Source organism: Vulpes vulpes, chromosome 13, assembly GCF_048418805.1.
Source record: "Vulpes vulpes isolate BD-2025 chromosome 13, VulVul3, whole genome shotgun sequence".
NCBI classification, from domain to species: Eukaryota; Metazoa; Chordata; class Mammalia; order Carnivora; family Canidae; genus Vulpes; species Vulpes vulpes.
The window spans coordinates 26,666,984-26,687,808 of NC_132792.1; the positions used below are offsets into that span (position 1 = coordinate 26,666,984).

The 20,825-nt window shown below is 38.5% G+C and overlaps 1 protein-coding gene and 1 pseudogene across 1 annotated transcript; both read left to right on the forward strand.

Moving 5' to 3' along the window:
• Nucleotides 1–460: 460 nt before the first annotated feature.
• Nucleotides 461–9,813, forward strand: KCNV1 (potassium voltage-gated channel modifier subfamily V member 1). Its single transcript, XM_025993363.2, has 3 exons — nucleotides 461–990; nucleotides 1,875–2,404; nucleotides 5,738–9,813. The coding sequence occupies exons 1-3, from the start codon at nucleotides 524–526 to the stop codon at nucleotides 6,247–6,249; spliced, it is 1,509 nt and encodes a 502-aa protein (XP_025849148.1). The 5' UTR covers nucleotides 461–523; the 3' UTR covers nucleotides 6,250–9,813.
• Nucleotides 9,814–11,358: 1,545 nt separating this feature from the next.
• On the forward strand, nucleotides 11,359–20,076 carry LOC112916002 (uncharacterized; annotated as a pseudogene).
• The last annotated feature ends 749 nt before the right edge of the window (nucleotides 20,077–20,825 follow it).

A 20,825-nucleotide genomic window follows, 5' to 3' on the forward strand; every position in this document is an offset into this window, starting at 1 on the left:
AAGGAGCGCGCGCCCGGCCGCCACGCCCCCCGCTCTCCGGACGCCCCTGCCGCGGGTCCCGCCGGCCCCCTCGCCTCGCCGGGGTCGCCCGCGAGTCACCGCGTCCCCCGCCCCCCGGCCCCACACCGCCCTCGTCCCCCGCCCGCGCCGGCCCCAGGCGGCTGATCCGCGGCCGCAACCTCGCGGGGCCGGGGCGTGAGTCGGGGCAGGGCTGCCCCGGCCGGGCCCGCGAGGGAGGGAGCCTCGCCCCGCGCGCGCCCCCCGCCCCCGGCCCGGCCTCGGCGCTCGGGCCCCGGGGCGCCGCTCGCGCGCGCTCGCCGCGCCCTAGCGGCGGGAGGCGGCAGAGCGCAGGGGGCGGGGAGCCGGGAGCGCGGGCGGAGGGCGCCCCCTCGGCAGCCAGGGCACCCCCGGCCGCCCGCGGGGGCCGCGCCGCCGCCGCCGCCGTCGCCGCCGTAGCCGTCGCCCGGCCGAGGCCCCCGGCGCGCCCCCGACCCTGTGGCGCCCTCGGGCAGCGGCGGCGGGGATGGAGCTGCCTCCCCGAGGGCGGGCGCCGCCGGACTCGCCGCTGGACAGCTGCTCCCTGACCTCGCTGGAGTCCAGCGTCTTCTGCAGCGAGGGCGAAGGGGAGCCCCTGGCGCTCGGGGACTGCTTCACGGTCAACGTGGGCGGCAGCCGCTTCGTGCTCTCGCAGCAGGCGCTGTCCTGCTTCCCGCACACGCGCCTCGGGAAGCTGGCGGTGGTGGTGGCCTCGTGCCGCCGCCGCGGGGCCCTGGCCGCCGTGCCCAGCCCCCTGGAGCTCTGCGACGACGCCAACCCGGTGGACAACGAGTACTTCTTCGACCGCAGCTCGCAAGCTTTCCGCTACGTCCTGCACTACTACCGCACCGGCCGCCTGCACGTCATGGAGCAGCTGTGCGCGCTCTCCTTCCTCCAGGAGATCCAGTACTGGGGCATCGACGAGCTCAGCATCGACTCCTGCTGCAGGGACAGGTACCGAGAGCAGCGGCGCGCTGGCCGGGCGGGGAGGCGGGCGCGGGGCACAGAGGGAGGGCAGCAGAGCCAGAGGACGAGCGTCGCGCGAGCCTCGCTGAAGCCAGGCCTAGGGGTGCGTGAGGCCACCTCTGAGCTCTGAGATGGGGTGGCGGCGAGATCTGGAAAGCGTCCAAGACAGCTTGGGCTTGGGCCTTTTTGAACCTCTTCCATTTATTTATTTATTTATTTACTTACTTACTTACTTATTTATTTATTTTTGAATGAATGCGTGCCATATTCGTTTTTAAGGCAGAGGGGGTCAGGCCTGAAATACCTATTTGGTGATTGAATAAATGAGTCAGAAAACCTGTGATCCAAAAGATGCACCACGTATAGACATGGAGGTTTCAATAGGGAGCTATCGTCTATCAGACCTACAACACTCCCTAAACTTGGGTGTTGAACTGCTTTGAGTACAGAAGATAGAAAATTGGTTCCTTGACCGTGAATGTCTGTGGGACTTTGATGATGACTTTGCTATTGTCTTGCTCTGAGTACTATTTCTCCTCATGAAGACCTTCCCCTTACACACACAAGAAAGTTCCATATGGCAGACTTCTGTTCTCGTTACAAGAAAAATGGGTAATAAAAAGCATTAAAGTAGGTTTGCTATGTATAAATCCTTTTGTATAAACTACCAAGAAAGCGTCACTTTAAAAATAATAATCCTAGCTGAGAAACTTTGAGTACCGTGGGCAGGAGACAGCCTGGGTGAAATATGAATGGACACTGTCTGCCTTTTACTAAAATAAAAACCGTGACCTCATTGCTAAGTTTAATTTTCTTTTTACGTCTGTATTTTTAAAAAGTGAGACTAATCACCAAGTTGTTTTCTCTAAAAGATACTTCAGAAGAAAGGAGCTGAGTGAAACGTTAGACTTTAAGAAAGACACAGAAGACCAGGAAAGTCAACATGAGAGTGAACAGGACTTCTCACAAGGACCTTGTCCCACTGTCCGCCAGAAGCTCTGGAACATCCTGGAGAAACCTGGATCTTCCACAGCTGCTCGAATCTTTGGGGTCATCTCCATCATCTTTGTGGTGGTGTCCATCGTCAACATGGCCCTGATGTCAGCTGAATTAAGCTGGCTGGACCTGCAGCTGCTGGAGGTCCTGGAGTATGTGTGTATTAGCTGGTTCACCGGGGAGTTTGTCCTGCGCTTCCTGTGCGTGCGGGACAGGTGCCGCTTCCTGAGAAAGGTGCCAAACATCATAGACCTCCTTGCCATCTTGCCCTTCTACATCACTCTTCTGGTAGAGAGCCTGAGTGGGAGCCAGACGACACAGGAGCTGGAAAATGTGGGGCGCATTGTGCAGGTTTTGAGGCTGCTCAGGGCTCTGCGCATGCTAAAGCTGGGCAGACATTCCACAGGTATTCAAATTTCAGTGATGCTTTTTAATTGGCCGTTGTTTATAAACATGAGTGCTTGACTAAAGCGTAAGAGAAGTAACTGTGAATGGATACTCAGAATTACCAACTCCCATCCTTTACCCAACCATGATTTCCAAAACGGTATTGGGAAGCAAAACCTTGAATTATTGTTATCATAGGTATAGAGAAGATGCCTCTCCCATTCCTTCTTTCCGTAAGATGTGTGAAAAAACAACTTGACCACTTGTTGGCCTCTATTTTAACCCACTGCTCAGAAGTTGTACAAAAATTAAAGACACTCTGCCTCTAGAAGTTTCTAGATGAAATATGCACAAACAGCACATAAAAAGATATGCATAAATTATTCATGATATATAGGGACATAAGCCAGTTTCTCTTCTGTGTCCAAGGAAGGGCTTACCAAACTTGTTCCTTGGCAAAAAAGAAAGTCAGCCCTGCAGGGCTTTCTCTAGCCATGCAAAAAGTCAGATGACCAGGCACTGGTGGCCTATCCCATAATTTTTGAAGAAACAGTGGAAATATTTGCTTTGGAAGAAAGCAGAAGACACTGATTAAATGCTTTATCTAGTATCTGAGAATTTTCTTGTCCCTAAACTGAGATGCATGAGAGAGATGGTAACAGGAATTCCTTAGCTAATATAAAGCCTTGAAAATCTAATGAACACTCTCTGTAGAAAAAATGCCAAACAACGCTCAGTTGTGCATGAAAGTTATAGTCAATGTCAGGGGAAGCCACTCAAATCCATTAAAGATGGTCCTTGTGTTCCTGAGGGCAGCGATTCTCAATGCCTGGTCCTGTGGCTGTCGGATGTTTTGAAGTACGTATGTGTTCCCTAGGTTAGATTTTAATGAAAATAAGAACCCCTTGAAAAGCTCGTTAAAAGGCAAATTCTAAAACCTGACCCGTGAAGAGTCAGATTTTAGTATTTGGCGTTGCATGGAGGAGCATGCATTTTAACAAGCTCACGAGGGATTTTGGTGGACTGCACTTTAAGAAACACTGGAGTAGGATGCCATGTTAATATGGTACATATTAACGCCATACACAAGAATACAAATAATTTAGCTAGAGAGTCCTATTACCACCTTATTTCTCCAGATATGTGCTTGACTAGTCACCTAAAAGTCATTGCGTCTCCCTATTAAGATAGGGCGAAATTAACTTCAAATATGTTTTTTTTTTTTCCCCACATGGCTGAAGTAATTAGGACTTAACATAATTTTGGTAGTGTATTTTCCTAACTAGTCTCACATAGCAGGGATCTGATAATGGGGTTTCCAACAACTTTTAGAAGTACCACTCTTTGTTTTCTGACACACATAATAGGATGCTTTCTTCTAGTATTTATAAACTCCTCACAAGATTCGATTTAAAAACACCCAGTAAAGACTACATTTTTTCCCAAAGAAAAGAAAAAGAAAATAATAGTAATTTCCGCAATGTCACCTCTTCAAGGGTTTTTTTTTTTTTCAGTTCCAGAGCAGTACAAAGTATTAATAAAGCCTTAATTTATTGAAAGGATATGAACGCTTACATAAATATTTGATGATTTTATCTTAAGCATTACATTTAGCAAAATGCAGACATAGGTGACGTATTTCCCCATGTAGATCTATAAATAAAAGTTGAGAGGTATTATAGAAAAACAATTAGGAGAACAATGATCGGCTAGAGAGCCAAAGTTTAAATCCTGGCTCTGTAGCTTTGTCCTGGATATGCCACTTCTCTGTCCCTTGGTCTCCTCATCTGTAAAATGGCATAAAAATTCCATCAATCTCATATTGTCTTTGAAGATTATCTGAGTTAATAGATGTAGCATGTAGAAATTCAAGACCACTCTGTGTTTCCATACAAAATGGTTTAGAACATTTCATCTTGAAATGGAAACAGTCTCCATAAACACTGCTTTTCCTTATATGCTTTCAGTGTATTTCAGAAATACAGTTCAATGCAGACACATCAAGGTTAGTTTTCTAAAAAGTATTCTAACACATTCTAAAAAAAAAAAAGTCTTTGGAAGTTAAACCTCAAAATCAATATTCCTTAATCTTTAAAAAATAGCTGGTAAATAGTTTAAGAATATCTCAAAAATTTAAGAACAAACTTTAAAAATAATGAGAGCACAAATGGCATTTTAATGCAATTTCGAATAGTCTCTAGTGAATAAAAATGAAAATAATTCTAGGAGGTATTGCTTTGACCTTTAGAGACACTGTGACTTCAGGCTGATATGACTTCAAAATGCTGGATACACCTTTTGCAGTGTTCGGGAACTCTAGTGTCAGGGGAGATACCTTATTTAAATGATAGTCCCATTATGGGCTCATCTGACTCTTCTTAGAACTGAGTCTCTTGGAGATGGAGCTGGACTCTCTTGGGTAGGTCTCCCAGGGGTTCATTGAATACTCAGAATAGCAGTAGGGAATGCACCAATGCTTCAGAGTAAGTGGATTTCCCAGTAGCTCGCACTCCCCATACCTTCTTGCAGTGAAGGAATAATCTATAGTCAGGTCTGTCCCCTTACGGAAAAGCAGAAACTCTCTGTACTCAAGAGAAATGTTTCCCTGTAGCTTTGGTACTAGGGGTACGACTTTCAGTAGGTGTCGAGGGAATTCAGGAATGCCTCCTGATTAACCTTTAAGAATACCCTGTGGATGTGCATAGGATGTTCTCATGTCAGTGCGGTCACTGGTACCTTGCTGGTACCTACCTTGCTCCTGCTGCGTCACTTCATGCTCATGGTGGACATCTTTTACTGCTTCTGGCTTTCAGGTGATAATGCCCTGGTTATATTCAGCTTCATTAGGAGAGTGAGTAGAGCAGACACATAAAATGTAAGAAGACAGCCTGAAACTGGCATTAGAAAAGTGTGCCAAAGTGATGCACTGAAATGCAGGTCTGGCCAAGTGAGCCCTCCACTTGCCATGCTGCAAAGGCCTCCCATTTTATGGACAAAAGTATAATTCCTGTCATACATCCCCTGCCTGCCTTGCAGTCTCATCTTTCACTTTGGTTTTTTTGTACAAATAGTAGGTATTTAGTAAATACATAAGTGGATGAAAGAATCTAACTATATTTCTCTCTACCCTTTTAAATCTGGCCCTACCAATCAGACTATGAGCTCCCTGAAGAAAGAGATTGTGATTTATCATCTCTGTATCCCCAGGACACTGCCCAAGGCCGGAGACGTATTAGATATGAAATGCATGTTTGTGGGCGGACAGCTAGGAAGGAGAGGGGAGGAGAGAGAAGTGGAAGGTGATGAGGGGAGGAAGGAGTGCCAGTGATTGACGGCAGTTGTTCTATTACAGGATTACGCTCGCTCGGGATGACGATCACCCAGTGTTACGAAGAAGTCGGCCTACTGCTCCTATTTCTGTCTGTGGGAATTTCTATATTTTCAACTGTGGAATATTTTGCTGAGCAAAGCATTCCTGACACAACCTTCACAAGCGTCCCCTGTGCGTGGTGGTGGGCCACAACATCCATGACTACTGTAGGCTATGGGGACATTAGACCAGACACCACCACAGGCAAAATCGTGGCCTTCATGTGTATATTATCAGGAATCCTTGTCTTGGCCTTGCCTATCGCTATTATTAACGACCGCTTCTCCGCTTGCTATTTCACCTTAAAGCTGAAGGAAGCTGCTGTTAGACAGCGTGAAGCACTGAAGAAGCTGACCAAGAATATAGCCACTGATTCATACATCAGTGTTAACTTGAGAGATGTCTATGCCCGGAGTATCATGGAGATGCTTCGGTTAAAAGGCAGAGAAAGGGCAAGTACTAGGAGCAGTGGAGGAGATGATTTCTGGTTTTGAATTCACTTGCAATTTATTTACAAAAGCTTGTGTACAACTAACTCAACTGATAAAGCCTTGATATGGATGTCTGTATACTGTTGAAGAGTCTCTTTTGAGTACTATCCATGTTAGTTTTTACCAATCTATTGCTTGGTCTGCTAGAATAGTTCACATCTCCCAAACGAACTGCACACTGAGTCTCAAAAATAGTCATTTAACACCACCCAGTACAAGTAGGTCAAATGTCTGAATTGTCAAATATAAAATAATACAATACCTATGACAAAGTTAAAAAATGTATGTATCACGAATCATAGAAGTTCTTTGCACCATTAACGTAAGAGAATGGGAGTTAAACTGCATAGCCCAGAGAAAAATGAATATTTAGGAACATACTGAACAACTTTGCCATTTAAAGACATTCTCCAAAAAAATAAATCATTCCTTTCTCCATCAGCTAAAGCTGTTAATTACAAAAATTAGCTTTGCAAGCAACAATCCTGACTTGATGACCATAGATGGTGACCCCCTCTTCCTTCTGGTGCAAACCACTGGTCACAGAGGGACTAAGTTCTGATTTCTATCCTTATTATTGGAGATAGGAATCCCCAAACTGCTTAGCCAGCCACAGAAGAGTGCTGTATAGAGGCTTCAAGAATTGTGCATCCTCATTCTCCCCACTGAGTGCAGTAGTGTAGTCTAAAGCAAGAGTCTAAAAAATAAAATAAAATAAAATAAAATAAAATAAAATAAAATAAAATAAAATAAAATAAAATAAAATAAATAAAATAAAGCAAGAGTCTTCTGTACCCCTGGGAAATCAGATGGTCTTAAAAACTCTTTTTATTGATGTAGTGTTCAAATGTCTTTAAAAATCACAAATACGTAAAGGTGAAGTAGTGAATATCCTAAATATATACACTGAAATTATTAAACAGTCTTATTTCATAAAATGAGAATGATATGTTGAATGATATCACTGGTTGAACTTGTAGATCTTTAATTTGTTAACAAAACATTATGGATAGCTTTCTGACTGTTGGGGCAAATAGCAAATGTTCAAACTTTGCACGCATTTTGGCAGCATTTGACAGTCCTCCGTGACAATAATAAAATTCCTAGACATTCTGTTATATGATTAAAACCAAAAGTTCTAAACCTAAGAATTAGTTTATGATTCCCAATATTCTAGTAAAGGATATTTTAAAACTAAGAGTGATACGGAGTATCACTTTAACACCTGCATTTTCAGTGTGTTTAATAGTGCCCCCAAGGGGATGAAATTGGTTCTTGGGGGCAAAAATATCAATCCTTTTTTTCATAAAACATATATAGATGCAGTACCTGAACAGATACAGACTATATCTATGGTGTTAAAATGTCATGGGGTGGAAAATTAGAAAAAATGCCTAAGAAGCTCTTTGCCAGGGTTGGGTGGTGATAAGAAATACACATTGAGAAATACTGCTTTAATATATGGCTATACCATAGTTCATCAAGTCTATTTAAAATACCCTGTTATATTATCAACCACCAAAAAAAAAAAAAAAAAGGGAGGGAAGGAAAAGGAAGGAAGGAAGGAAGGAAGGAAGGAAGGAAGGAAGGAAGGAAAGAAGAGAGAAGCCAGTCAATTATAAGAGGCCCCTGATTATAAAAATGCATCCAGATTTTGGATATATAAAAATTCTAAATATGCATCTTAAAAAATATCACATATAATACTTCTAGTTTTCTGGCATGCATGCTTAAGCTCTGAAAACATTTTCAGTGATGTCATGAGTTTTAGATGGTATGCTAAAATATTTTAATCCACTTGGCTTGTTTCCACTTCTCCCAAATATTATGAAAGATTTAGGAGATATGAATAGTAATAAAATAAATATTTTCCCTCTTACACAATTCACAGGTGCTGAAGCATAGCATAGGGTCACTAATTCTAGTATAAATTCCATCTGTAGTCTGAAGGTGAAACAGAAGTTAGATACAGAAGCCAAACGTACCGTGGCTTCTCTAGAACTCTCCCCACTAAGAATAGTTGCTCTGGCAGGTCTGTGCTCTATACTCATCATGTATTGTGTCATTAATCCCAAAATGTCCCTATTAAACAATTATTACTATACTATTTTAAGTATTAGTTTATTACATCTATTCATTCAACTAATATTCATTTAGAACCTGTCTGTGGAGGGCACTAGAGATTCTTATACCAGAGTAAGTCCTATTCTCTTTTATTTAATATTCTATTTGAGGATGTGAGGGGAACACAGATGATAAAAACTGAGGCGTAAGAAGGTGCAATAACCTACTTAAATTCACATGCCCCGTATATAGGTGACAGAGCCAGGAATGAATCCCAATGTGCTGGCCCCTGAAAATGATACTCCTAAAAGTCATAGCTTTCATTATTGCCACACAACTTGTGGATAGGGATTCACTTCATAAGCAGGCAAGCCAATTTCTTGTGGATGGAGAGGTTTAATATGCCTTAAGAAAAATTTCAGCTTATTCTCAGAGGTGGAATGGTGCTTATAAGGAACAGTTGTTGTCATGCTTTATAGTCATTATTAGACAAGAAAAACATTATCTTTAGAATAATTAATAGCTAGAAAATAAAAATGAAAAATGAAAAAACTGTATGTATTCCGTAGAGATATTTTTTCTACCACCAAAGATTCTAAACATGTTCTTCACAGATGTGGTATGTTAGCAGTATATATTTTGTCAAGATGTGGACATTTCAAAAGGAAATTTTAAATACCATTGCTTAGTAAACTTTGCTGTTAGATAAAATATCAGCGTACTTATTCAACAATGTACATATAAGAAAACCAAGTTTAATTTAAGTAACATATGAAATAATTTTATATCCTTTCATTTAAAAAACATTTGATATTTTTCATAAATGTAAGAATTATTGCTATAAAACAATGTATTTAATTTGGAAATATAAATAATGGAATTATTGGCTTTCTTTAAGCTATTTAGAGACACAAATTAAAAACATTTGTGTGCACAGAGGTAATGCTTGAGCACCTAAAAGAACAATTTTAAGAAATCACTATGGCATCTCTAGTAGAAGTGGCATGATGTTCATGTTTTAATGTTTTTTTCCCTATATATACAAAGAATTGTTGCATTTATCATTTTCATGCAAATTAGTATTAAGTATAATGTATTAGATGCACAAAGAAGTTAACTGAGATAGAAATCTCAGTGCTGTGTTTCAATGTGGAATTCTTACTCTGATTAAAATCTTTTGACTAAGCTCTTGCAGAAAATATATATGCTGGCCCAAGTTATCCAAGCAAAATATTATCATTGGGTAAAATGAATGCTTTGGCAAACATTTCCGCTGAAATATTTTGTTAACATGAAAAGCCTATTCTTTTGAAATATTAGCCATTAATATCTCTGTCTTACCAATCCTTCAATTCAGGTCCAAGATATAGGTTGGCAAATGATGTGTTTTAGTGCTTCTCCTGGTGATTTTTCCTTCACAGAGCACCACCACCCCCAAACCTCTTTCCAAGCCATGCTGATACATGAAATAAAAATGTCACAAAGGAGAATTTTACTCATAAACCTCACTGGCAATTGCTTCTGTGATATGTCTTTAGGGCTAATGGGAAACATCCTCATTTGCCTTATATTAGAATCACTCCCTTGCTTATCTCCTCAATCTCCTCTCTTCCTTTTTGGTATTGAATCAGTGAGACCCAAGTCCTAATTAAATCCAATCTACTGCCTACTTGTGGCTGCCCCCAAAGAGCTGATCACGAGTACAGAAAAAAAAAAAAAAACAATGTATGCAGACTGCTTTCATTTTACATTCTCAACTACAACCCCAAATGGGTTCTTAATGCTGCAAGGCAATCATACTGCAATTCCTGAATGTATTCACTCTCTCTGGATAAATATAGACCTCTAACACCTCCTTTTCATTCCACTTTCACTCGGAAAATAGAATCAAATTTTCCACAAGGGCCGACACCCACATTTATCCACCTACTTCCACCTGTGCCTATTCACTTTGCCTTCCCTCCTATTATGTGGACTAAACTGTCCATCCTATTTCTCCTCTCCAATTCTAAGACATTGCTTCAAAAAGCCTATCCCCTCTCCCTATTATACCATTATTTTCCCCCCTCACTACTGGATCATTTCTATCAACATATAAACTTGATTAATTTTCCCATCTTAAAAATAAAAAGCAAACAAATGAATTTTTACAACTCCTAGAATCTATGTCATCCTCTAGGAAACACCCTACTCCCTGGTCTCCTTTATGGCAAAACTCCTTGACAGCACTTTTATACTCACTTGCTCATTTCTATATTCACTGTATTTTCCCTATTCTTTCTTGAAAATCTACTCAAATTACCCCTCCCCCCTACATATCCTAAAATCATTCTTCTCAAGGTCAGCAATTACCGCATCATTGCTAAATTCAATCATTAATTCTCAAAATTCATGTTACTTGATTCATCAGCTGCATTTTCCAGGATTAGCAACTTCCCTGGAACATCTTCTTCACTTTCTGCCCGTTGCACTCTCCCAATTTCTCCCTGACCCCCAGCTCACTCATCTTTTCTGGTTGATGTTCAATCAGGGCTTAATCCTCAGACCTCTTCTCCTCTCTATATACATTGTCCATCCTGTTTCATGGCTTAAATATATCACTGATAGTCAACCCCCAAATTTCTATCTATAGACTAGCCCTCTCCTCTCACTTCCTACATCTTCAGATTTGTGCATGTAACTGCCTGTTCCATATCTACACCTGAATGTCTGATGCATATCTCATGATTACCACATCTACCACCAAATTATTTATATTTTCTCAAAGTCTATGTTAATTCAAGTCCCCTGAGAGGCAGATGCCAAGATGGGTGACTATTGTAATACTGATGACATGTAAGACATTTACTTGGGGGGAAAAAAGACCTTTGAAGGATAAACAGGAGTCTAGGGAAGGTGGGAAGAACCTTCAGATCATGATGTAAATCTGGCATCTGTGAAGAGGAAGGATTGGGTAAAAAAAGAGTCTCTGATAATAGGCCAGTTCTGAGAAAATGTCAACCAAGTTGACAGAGAGTCGTGAGAAAAAGTAGTCCATTTCTTTTAGAAATGGCCCTGCACTCAGAAGACGACAGCTCAGCCTGTCAGTCAACCATGTTCCATTCAGCAGGAGATCTGAGCAGTGGATTTTTATGGCCACCAACATCAAGCCCCGGAACTGCTTGGGTCAGTTTCTCCACACATCTTCAGAAGTCGCCCCTCCATGAATACCATGGGTCTCTCTTTCCAAAGGAAAATTTAGAAAAAAGAGTTGGTGGGTGACTAGAGCATTCATTGCTACAGTTGGTCTCAGAATAGCAGCTAGTAGTCATCCTCTACCTCCTCCACTATCCACAGCATCTCATCACAGCACACTATTTACCCCACTGGACCCTTGCATCCAAAGAGTTATAATGAGAATTCTCATTTGCTTATGCTTCCTTTTTTATCACTATTGTGTACTGAAGTGCACCAAAGTTAGTTATGCTGCACAAAATTTTTATCGCATTCGGGGTGAACGGGTGATGGGTGCTGGGGGAGGGGCACTCGCCGGGATGAACACTGGGTGTTATGCTATATGTTGGCAAATTGAACTCCAATAAAAAAGTTTTAAAAATATAAATAATAAAATAAAATAGTAAACTTAGGACCACACACAAAAAAATTATCACCATGCTACTTAATTTTATATTTCAACAAGGAAATAGCATTAATAAAAGGATATTTCAGGGAGAGATTTCAAAATAATTTAAATCCTCTTTTATTCGTTTCTGACAATCACACTGAATATGATAGTATTTTAATAAAGCACTAGTAATAATCCAATTATTCTGAAAAATACTTTGATGTTTATGTATTAACTCATGTAAAACCATTGAGGTAGATAAACACATTTAGCTTTCAACATGATACAACTAAATGTGAAGTAACAGGTTAACTTTTGGATTTTCTTTTCCTGTTCTAAGTTGAGTGACATTTCTTCCAATTATATGCCACTTATCATGCCTTCTTTAGAATGTCTACAGTCTAAGCGGCTTTGTAATTAAAGGAAGATAATGGTCATATATAAATTTTCTACATTATTCTATTGTTCAATACTCAAGTTATTTTCAAGGAAATAATAACTAAACAAAAGTTTTGACAAGTTTGGTGCATGCACGCACACACAGAAAGAGACAAAGGGAAAGAGAGAAATAATAAAAAATATAGGACAACAAATGAGATTTTCAAATTATGGGAGGTAGATGTTTCTTGGCACATAGCAATAATCACACTGAATATATAGGTAGAATTTCAATCATCTAAGTAAGAAAACCAAATCTTCCTTAAAAAGTAATTTCAGTTTCTGCACACCAGGACAATTTTCCTGAAACCATGTCTTTATACACATCTTTGCTGTACAGCCAATGTTTTATCTTAAAGTCTATAATTATTATTGTCAACTAATTCTAAATGGTACACGTGAAAATAAAAGACAGTTACAGTTGCTATGGAAACTATACTTTGTAGGAAATTCATTTCAACAAGCCTTGCTCCCAAAGTTAAAAAAGAAAACAAAAAACAAACAAAAGCATTTCATATACAATAGTGCCACCTTGACCACAAGCCATCAGAAAAAGAAAGAATAAATGGATGAAAAGATTTTTAAAAAGTACCTCTAGCTGTACTTCTAGCTTCCTTTCTCACATAAGCTAATTATCTTAAAGATTTCATACAAAGAAAAATAACTACTCCCTGCAAAAACTACATTGCATAACAGTGGGATTTCTTTTTTAACTTAAAAGATAGAATATTTAACTTTGTAATCATAAGTTTTAGAAATGTATCATCACTGGACATTTAACAAATTATTTAACTTATTACTCTTCTATTCTTCTTTTAAAATATTCGATACATTTTTCACACCAACTAATAAAATGTGCTAATAACTCAAACCAATTTGTTTGATTCCACATCCTCAATGCATGGACAAATAGATCTTATCTTGTCATTTGGCATTCATCATATTATCTTATAATAAATCTTCAGAGAAACGTTAGCAAATATATTTGATAATTCAAGTAGCAAAATGATCTTTCTCACCCATTTCTGACACCTATTTTCTAGAACTGTTTTTCAGAGCACAGAACAAGAGTTTTTCTTTTCTTTTTTTTTTAAAGATTTTATTTATTTGAGAGAGAGAGAGACAGAGGAAGAGAGAATGGGAGGGAGGAGGGACAAAGGGAGAGAGACAAGCAGACTCCACACTGAGCAGGGAGCCCAAAGAGGGTTCTATCCCAGGACCTTGTGATCATGACCTGAGCTGAAGGCAGACACTTAATGGACTGAGCTATCCTGGTGCCCCAAAACAAGAGTTTTTCATTTATTTATTTTTTTTTGAGTTTTTCATTTAATTTCATTTGACATCCTTTCAAGGACATTACATATATGCAGAGGGAGGAACTAATTACCTGGTACTTGCACAAACAGGATAATTTATGATCTAGAAACCAAAAAAAAAAAAAAAGTGACACAATTTATCCAATCCATATCAGAATGGGCAAGAATATATAACAACAGTCTTTTGCTTCCCTCTTTCAAATTTTGAAGACTGGTAGATTTGTGGATCAAAGAAAACATACATTTTAGGGTCAGATAAATGTAACTTTTCTAAAATATATACTATACCCATGTTTTATACTTGTGTAGTATTTTTCTGTTATCATTTTAAATCCAAAACAATATCTCTATTAGAATTAATTACATGACTCTTACTCTTAGATTTGGGAACAACTTTTGTTGTTTTAACATATAAAATGTGTCATTTTTTTCAAAGATTTATTTATTTATTTATTTATTTATTCAGAGAGAGAGAGAGAGAGGCAGAGACACAGGCAGGGGGAGAAGCAGGCTCCTTGCAGGAAGCCCGACGTGGGACTCGATCCACTGTCTCCAGGATCACGCCCCGGGCTGCAGGCGGCGCTAAACTGCTGCGCCACCAGGGCTGCCTGATATATATATATATTTTTAACTGCATATCAAAAACCATTAATGGATGATGAAATAAACTGAGTTGAGACTACTATCTTTTTAATGAAGTGGATGGACTAGGATGGAATGGAAGTAGAATAGAAGAATAGAATGGGATAAGATGGAATATAAAACAACACAGCATAGCATATTGTAAGCACCCCTCACAAGTCCAGAGGAAGAAATAAAAACATCATTAAAAAAAGCATTGCAGTAGATTGTAAGAAGACTGGGAAGGAGACCTGGGAGGAATGCACTCACTGGAAGCACACATTGGCTGGAAAATGATTAAATTTTATTTCTTGATTTTGTCTATTATAACTGGCATATTAAGATTTCACAATTTAATTTTGTATTACCATAATTTACAGTGGCTTGTGAATCAGGAAAATAATTTTTACCTGTTAGTGGCAAAATCATGTATTCCAAAGAGATTTTTGTTACAAACTTACTGTGCATTTTTTAAAAGGTTTATGGTAGTATGACAGTCTCTTAGCTGATGGTCAGAGTACTATTTTTTTTTCAGAGTTCTATTTTAATTAAATTGAAACAAATTGTCCATAAAAAGATTGCTTTATTATGTTAAATATGATAAGATAACATGAAAATTATAGAATATGTTTAAAATATAATACTGGGACTTAAAGAGTAAGTAGTGACAATAAGTGAAACAAATTACTCTGTACCTCAGCAAACTTCTATTTCATTTCATTTGAACTTTATGCTTTAAAAAAAAAAATTGATCATGACAAATTTAGAAAATAATTTTATTACATTTACAAACCTCAATAAAAATAACAGATTACAATATATTAATTTTAATGATGTCCGCAAAAGAAAGATTTAAAACTTGGAAATTGAAAAAATAATCGCAAAATACCACAAACTGACTTGTTAATATGTCCCCACATGACTTTCAAAAAAAATTATTCTTTAAAGTATGTATGGAAATCTAAAGTATGATTTTTTAAATGATATAGTAGCTGGAAAATTCAAAACTGTACAACTTAGTGATAAGATGATATCTAATATTTTTGTCAAAGATTAATTAAACTTCTTATATCACCCTGAAATATATTGATTGTCCCAGGACTTTCCTGAGATTGTGTTCGAAGACAATTTGCCATGTGTCTCTTGCATTTCTGTATATCTTGCAAACAGAAACACAGATAGTTTTATTCCAGAATATCTTTTCAAGGATGTCTGGATGGCATGAAATGTTGGAAAACAGAGATGGTGTCTCCTCTGAGACAAGGGAATTTGTATGATGTCCATGATAATAGAGATAATGCCTTCCTTTCAGCCAGAGGTTGGACATGCTTACTTGAAGCTTTTTAAAAGATTAACGTTTCTGGGGATCCCTGGGTGGCTTAGCGGTTTGGCGCCTGCCTTCAGGCCAGAGCGTCACCCCAGAGTCCCCGGATCGAGTCCCTCGTCGGGCTTCCTGCATGGAGCCTGCTTCTCCCTCTACAGGTGCCTCTGCCTCTCTCTCTCTCTCTCTCTCTCTCATGAATAAATAAATAAGATCTTTAAAAAAATTAATGTTTTTCTTAAGTGTGACACACACATCTACTGCATGTGCAGCTTTGACCACAGCCACTTTCATGTCACCCCCATGGGATTTGGGAAGCAAGAGAAATATGAAGCTCATGCTACCTCATTTGCCATGAGTAATAAGTTCTTCATCTCTGCCCCAGGAGTCTCCTGGATTTTACTAGGAAAAGGGCAAAATCTCAGACACCTCAAAATTCTTGACAGATTGGGAGCTCAAAAGTGAATTTCACGTTTTTCTAAATGTAAAGCAACTCCAGTTGGCAGATATTTTCTATGTGGTATTTTGGTAATAAAAGTGGTATATTTAACTGGCATTTCAAGCATTCGTTATGGACTAAACTTTGGAGGGAGAAATTAACAATATTGTCAACATATGTGAAGGCTTCCAAAAGTATTATTACTATTACGGCAAACAAGACTCAAAGTCATCAACCCTATCTTCCACATGTTCCCAAAATATGTTGTATCACATTGAAGAGGGCATTAATAATGAAGGAGGTTTGAATGAAATAAAATTGGAAATATATTTACATTTTATTTTTCAGTCTCAAACTTTTAATCATTCCTTTATTGAGGAAAATAGAAAAACTTTTAGAAGAAAATTCTATTTACTATTCAAAACTCTGCATAAATAATTGAATTAAACGTCACACCTAAAGGACTAAATTATTACAACTCATTTATTGTTAGAGTTCATTACAATGATTACAATTTCATTCTTTATTTACATTGAAAAGTGATTGCCAGATATTATAGTGATTTTAGATTAAGATTAATTCATTCCTTTTACTGTGAAACAGAGAGAAAATTATTATTATTCACAACTTACTTAATTGACTCAGAATTTTCATCCTTGATGAAGATGGAGAAATGGAAGGAAAAAACTCAACGAGGCATATACAGTGTACATGACTTTATCTTTGTATATTATGGACAGCCAGACATATTTATCTTAAGTTAATTATTTTCTAATTTATAGAAAGTTGGTTTCAGAATATTTCTTATGCTCTAATAGATATTGATAAAATGATGTTTGATATGAAAATGGTTTTGCAGAAAAGGCAAACTTTATCTTACATGTATATGTATACATATATGTCAGTGGAATGGTTACTGGGTCACTATATAAAATGTATTTCTTACTGCAGTGTCTTTAGTATTTGAAAACAGTAATATAAAGAAACTATTGGTCAAGGTTCTCCAGAGACATAGAACCAATAAGATATATATGTGTTTGTGTGTGTGCATATATATTTGTGTGTGTGTATATATATATATATGACATGTATGTATCTGTGTGTATATATATTCAATACGTCATATATATATGTATGTATGTATGTATTATAATATGGACTTTGCTCCAATGTGATTATGAAGGGTAAGTCCCAAAATCTGTAGTTGACAATTCAGAGACCTAGGAGAGCTGATGGTATAGCTCCAGGCTGAATGCCAACAGGCTCAAGACATAAAAAGAACAATGTCTCTTTCCAAAAGCAGGATAAAACTAATGTCTCAGTTCAGAGAAGAGTTCCCCTGAGTCTTTTTGTTCTATTTAAGACTTCAACTGATTAGATAAGGTCCATCCATATTAGAGAGGGCAATCTTTACTCAGGCTACTAATTTAAAATATTAACCTTATCCAGAACCACCCTCACAGACACACTCAGAATAATTTTGGTTAAATATCTGCATTCCCCATAGCCTCATCAAGTTGACACATAAAATTAACCATCATACCATGTAAACAAGTGAAGAAACCAGAGTACTTAGATGCACAAAAATGTATCCAAGGCTATACCATAAGGGAAGGACCCAAGAGGTACCCCTTGGTTTACTTCACTTTAAATCATCTATTTCTTCTCTTTCATCATTCTGCATTAGAGCCAAATAGAATTGGGTGTTTCTCAGTATTATAGTTAGGGGAAGCATAAGGTAATGTCACAAAGAAAACATTCTTCTTAAAAAAATATGCTCCTGAATCTCATAGTAATTACTTCTGCAGTTACTAAAGAAAACTACAACTCACATAAGTTGTAAACCAGCAAAGATGTTCTTTCTCTAGAGCTATGATAAAAATCTAGAAATATAATTAGACGTAGCCTACCTATGTCCCTACCCCCACATACCATAATGTTGCTATCATTTTCCCTAATCTAGCCTTTGAGGTTAAGCTATACTGAGCATGGATAGGAACTACTTAAGATTGAAAAACAAAGAACACAAGAGCTATTAGCACTGAAAAAAATATATACTATAATGAGTATCTAAGTCACTGTGACTCAGATTTATCTGATTTATAAATCATTCAATTATTTTTCATCTTCAACACTAGGACAGACAAGGGTTTTCCAAAGAAATAGAACCAATAAAGAGAGAATGAGAGAGAAAGAGAAAGAGAAAGAGAGAGAGAGAAAGAATGTGTGTGTGTGTGTGTGTGTGTGTGTGTGTGTGCAGAGAGAGATTTCAAGTCATTGACTCACACTATTATGGAGACTCACAAGTTCAAAATCTGCAGAGTGCAGTGAGCCATCAGACTGGAGGCTCAAGGGAGAGCTGCAGTTCTCTCTTCTTCTTCTCTGCATATTATGAAGAAGATGGGAGAAAAAGTGCTGACATAACTAAGTTTGGAAATGAATGGGTTCTGAGACTAAAGACTCAAATTGCACATCAGGGTTGCAATCTAGTGGACAAACCTGTTCGCCATGGGGGATTCATAATTTTAGGCATTCACAATTTTAATGCTGCTATACACTTATATTAGACTAGGGCAAGTAAATAAATAGATGGCAAGTGACGCAGCTGGGTTACTCATTGTTGGAAAGGAACTTTACAGGTAAAGTAAGGAGCAGGGGCTAGAATGATCCATGTGATATTGATTAGTCTTAGACATATCAGTAGGAGGCCATGTTTAGCTGAATAAAGTATAGCAATATTTTTATATTTGTATACATAAATGGGTTAGCAAATACACATATACTTCTTTGCTCAGTAAGCTGGCAGAGCTAAAAGAAACAAGGCTCCAACAGCAGAGAACACACCTAGCAGACTATTTCTAGTACCATTCTCCAATAAAAAGAACCACAGGTCATTAGAAAAATCATTGACTCTAGGCCTGAGGCAGGAAATACAGAAGATGAACCCAGAGCACTTTACAATGCCAGAAAGGATGAAAGTGGAAAAAAAAAAAAAAACAAATACGTGTTGTGGGTCTATGTCAGAAGGGCACAGAAGTCAACTATAAGAGCTTCCAGTGACCAAAGTTTGAGTAATCTGAGCAACAAAGTAAATTAAGTAGCATTATATTATAACCCACAGTATAAAATAAACTTTTATGGGTTCATACTGATATAAAATAAATGATTATATAAATGAATAAATGAGAAACAAGAGACAAATCTTCCATGCAGAAAAATTCCAAATAACGTATGTAGCTATTCTGTCCTAAAGAACAAGGGATAGAGTTGTCATAACAAAGGGCAGTGGAGTCCATCAGCAAAGGCAGACAAGCATGGCATCATCTACCCATCGACAAAGGAAAGGATGAGTTCTAAGCTGGAGCTGACTGAAGAACAGAAACAGGAAACCCAGGAAGCTTTTGATCTCTTTGATGCTGATGGAATTGGGACCATAGATGTTAAGGAACTTAAAATGGCAATGAGGGCACCGGGCTTGGAACCCCAGAAAGAAGAGATCAAGAAAATGATAAGAGAGGTCACCTGGGTGACTCAGTGGTTGAGTGGTTTGGCTCAGGTCATGATCCTGGGGTCCTGGGATCAATTCCCACATCAGGCTGACTGCAGGGAGCCTGCTTCTCCCTCTGCCTATGTCTCTGCCTCTCTCTCTCTCTCTCTCTCTCTCTCTGTCTCTCATGAATAAATAAACAATTTTTTTAAAAAAGAAAGAAAATGATAAGTGAAATCGATAGGGAATGGACAGGAAAAATGAACTTTAGTGACTTTTTGACTGTGATGACTCAGAAAATATCTGAGAAAGATACCAAAGAAGAAATTCTGAAATGATGATGAAACTGGGAAGATAAGATTCAAAAATCTAAAGCATGTGGCCAAGAAGTCGAGTGAGAACCTCACTGATGAGAAGCTGCAGAAAATGATCGATGAAGCTGATCGCAATGGAGATAGAAAAGTCAATGAGAAGTTCCTGCACATCATGAATAAGACCAGTCTTTACTTAGATCAGCCTCTTCTTTTCATAATTGTGTGAAACCTGGGTTCTGAGTACATAAACTATTTTCTCCTACTGACCTCCCTGTATAAGTAACCATCTTGAATCTCTTTTAGGTATTTGAAAGTGTTCTCGGACATTAAGTTCTTTGTAAGGTGACTTGCAGATTGCTTTAATTCCCCAAAGCAAAACAAGAGCACATTAGGGTGGTGGGAAGGGTCTTAAAGCTTTCACCCACCTGTATTTCTTTCTTGTATCACTTCACTCTTGTCATATATTTCCACGTTTATGCCACCACAAAACAACTTCTTAGATAAGCACATGTTGTACCCATGCCATCAGAAGCAGGGGACATCTTTATGTTTCTAGTTCTAACCAACACCTGAGTGCAGCTTTCTCGTTTATAAAACCCAGTGAACTTACTCACTTGTGTTCGGATGTGTGTTTGTAGTATTTGTTTTATCTTAAAAATAAAGTTTTTCTAATTTAAAAAAAAAAGAACAAGTGGTATAGCTCCACACTCATTAAGTGTTAGCTAGGCATAGAGATGTTCTTGGAAAGATTACAGCATGGACAAGGGGAGACAAAAGATTTACAGTGGAAAAATTTGACAAACACATCCATTAAGTGTCAACATCAATAATCACAAATCCTATTGATAGTTTGTACCCTTGATATGATGTGATGAAAATGAAACTTTACTTCTATGATCTGCCTCCCCCAAACTCATAACCCCTGCCCAATCATTAGAATAATATCAGGCAAATTGAAAGAGAAGAACACCCTGC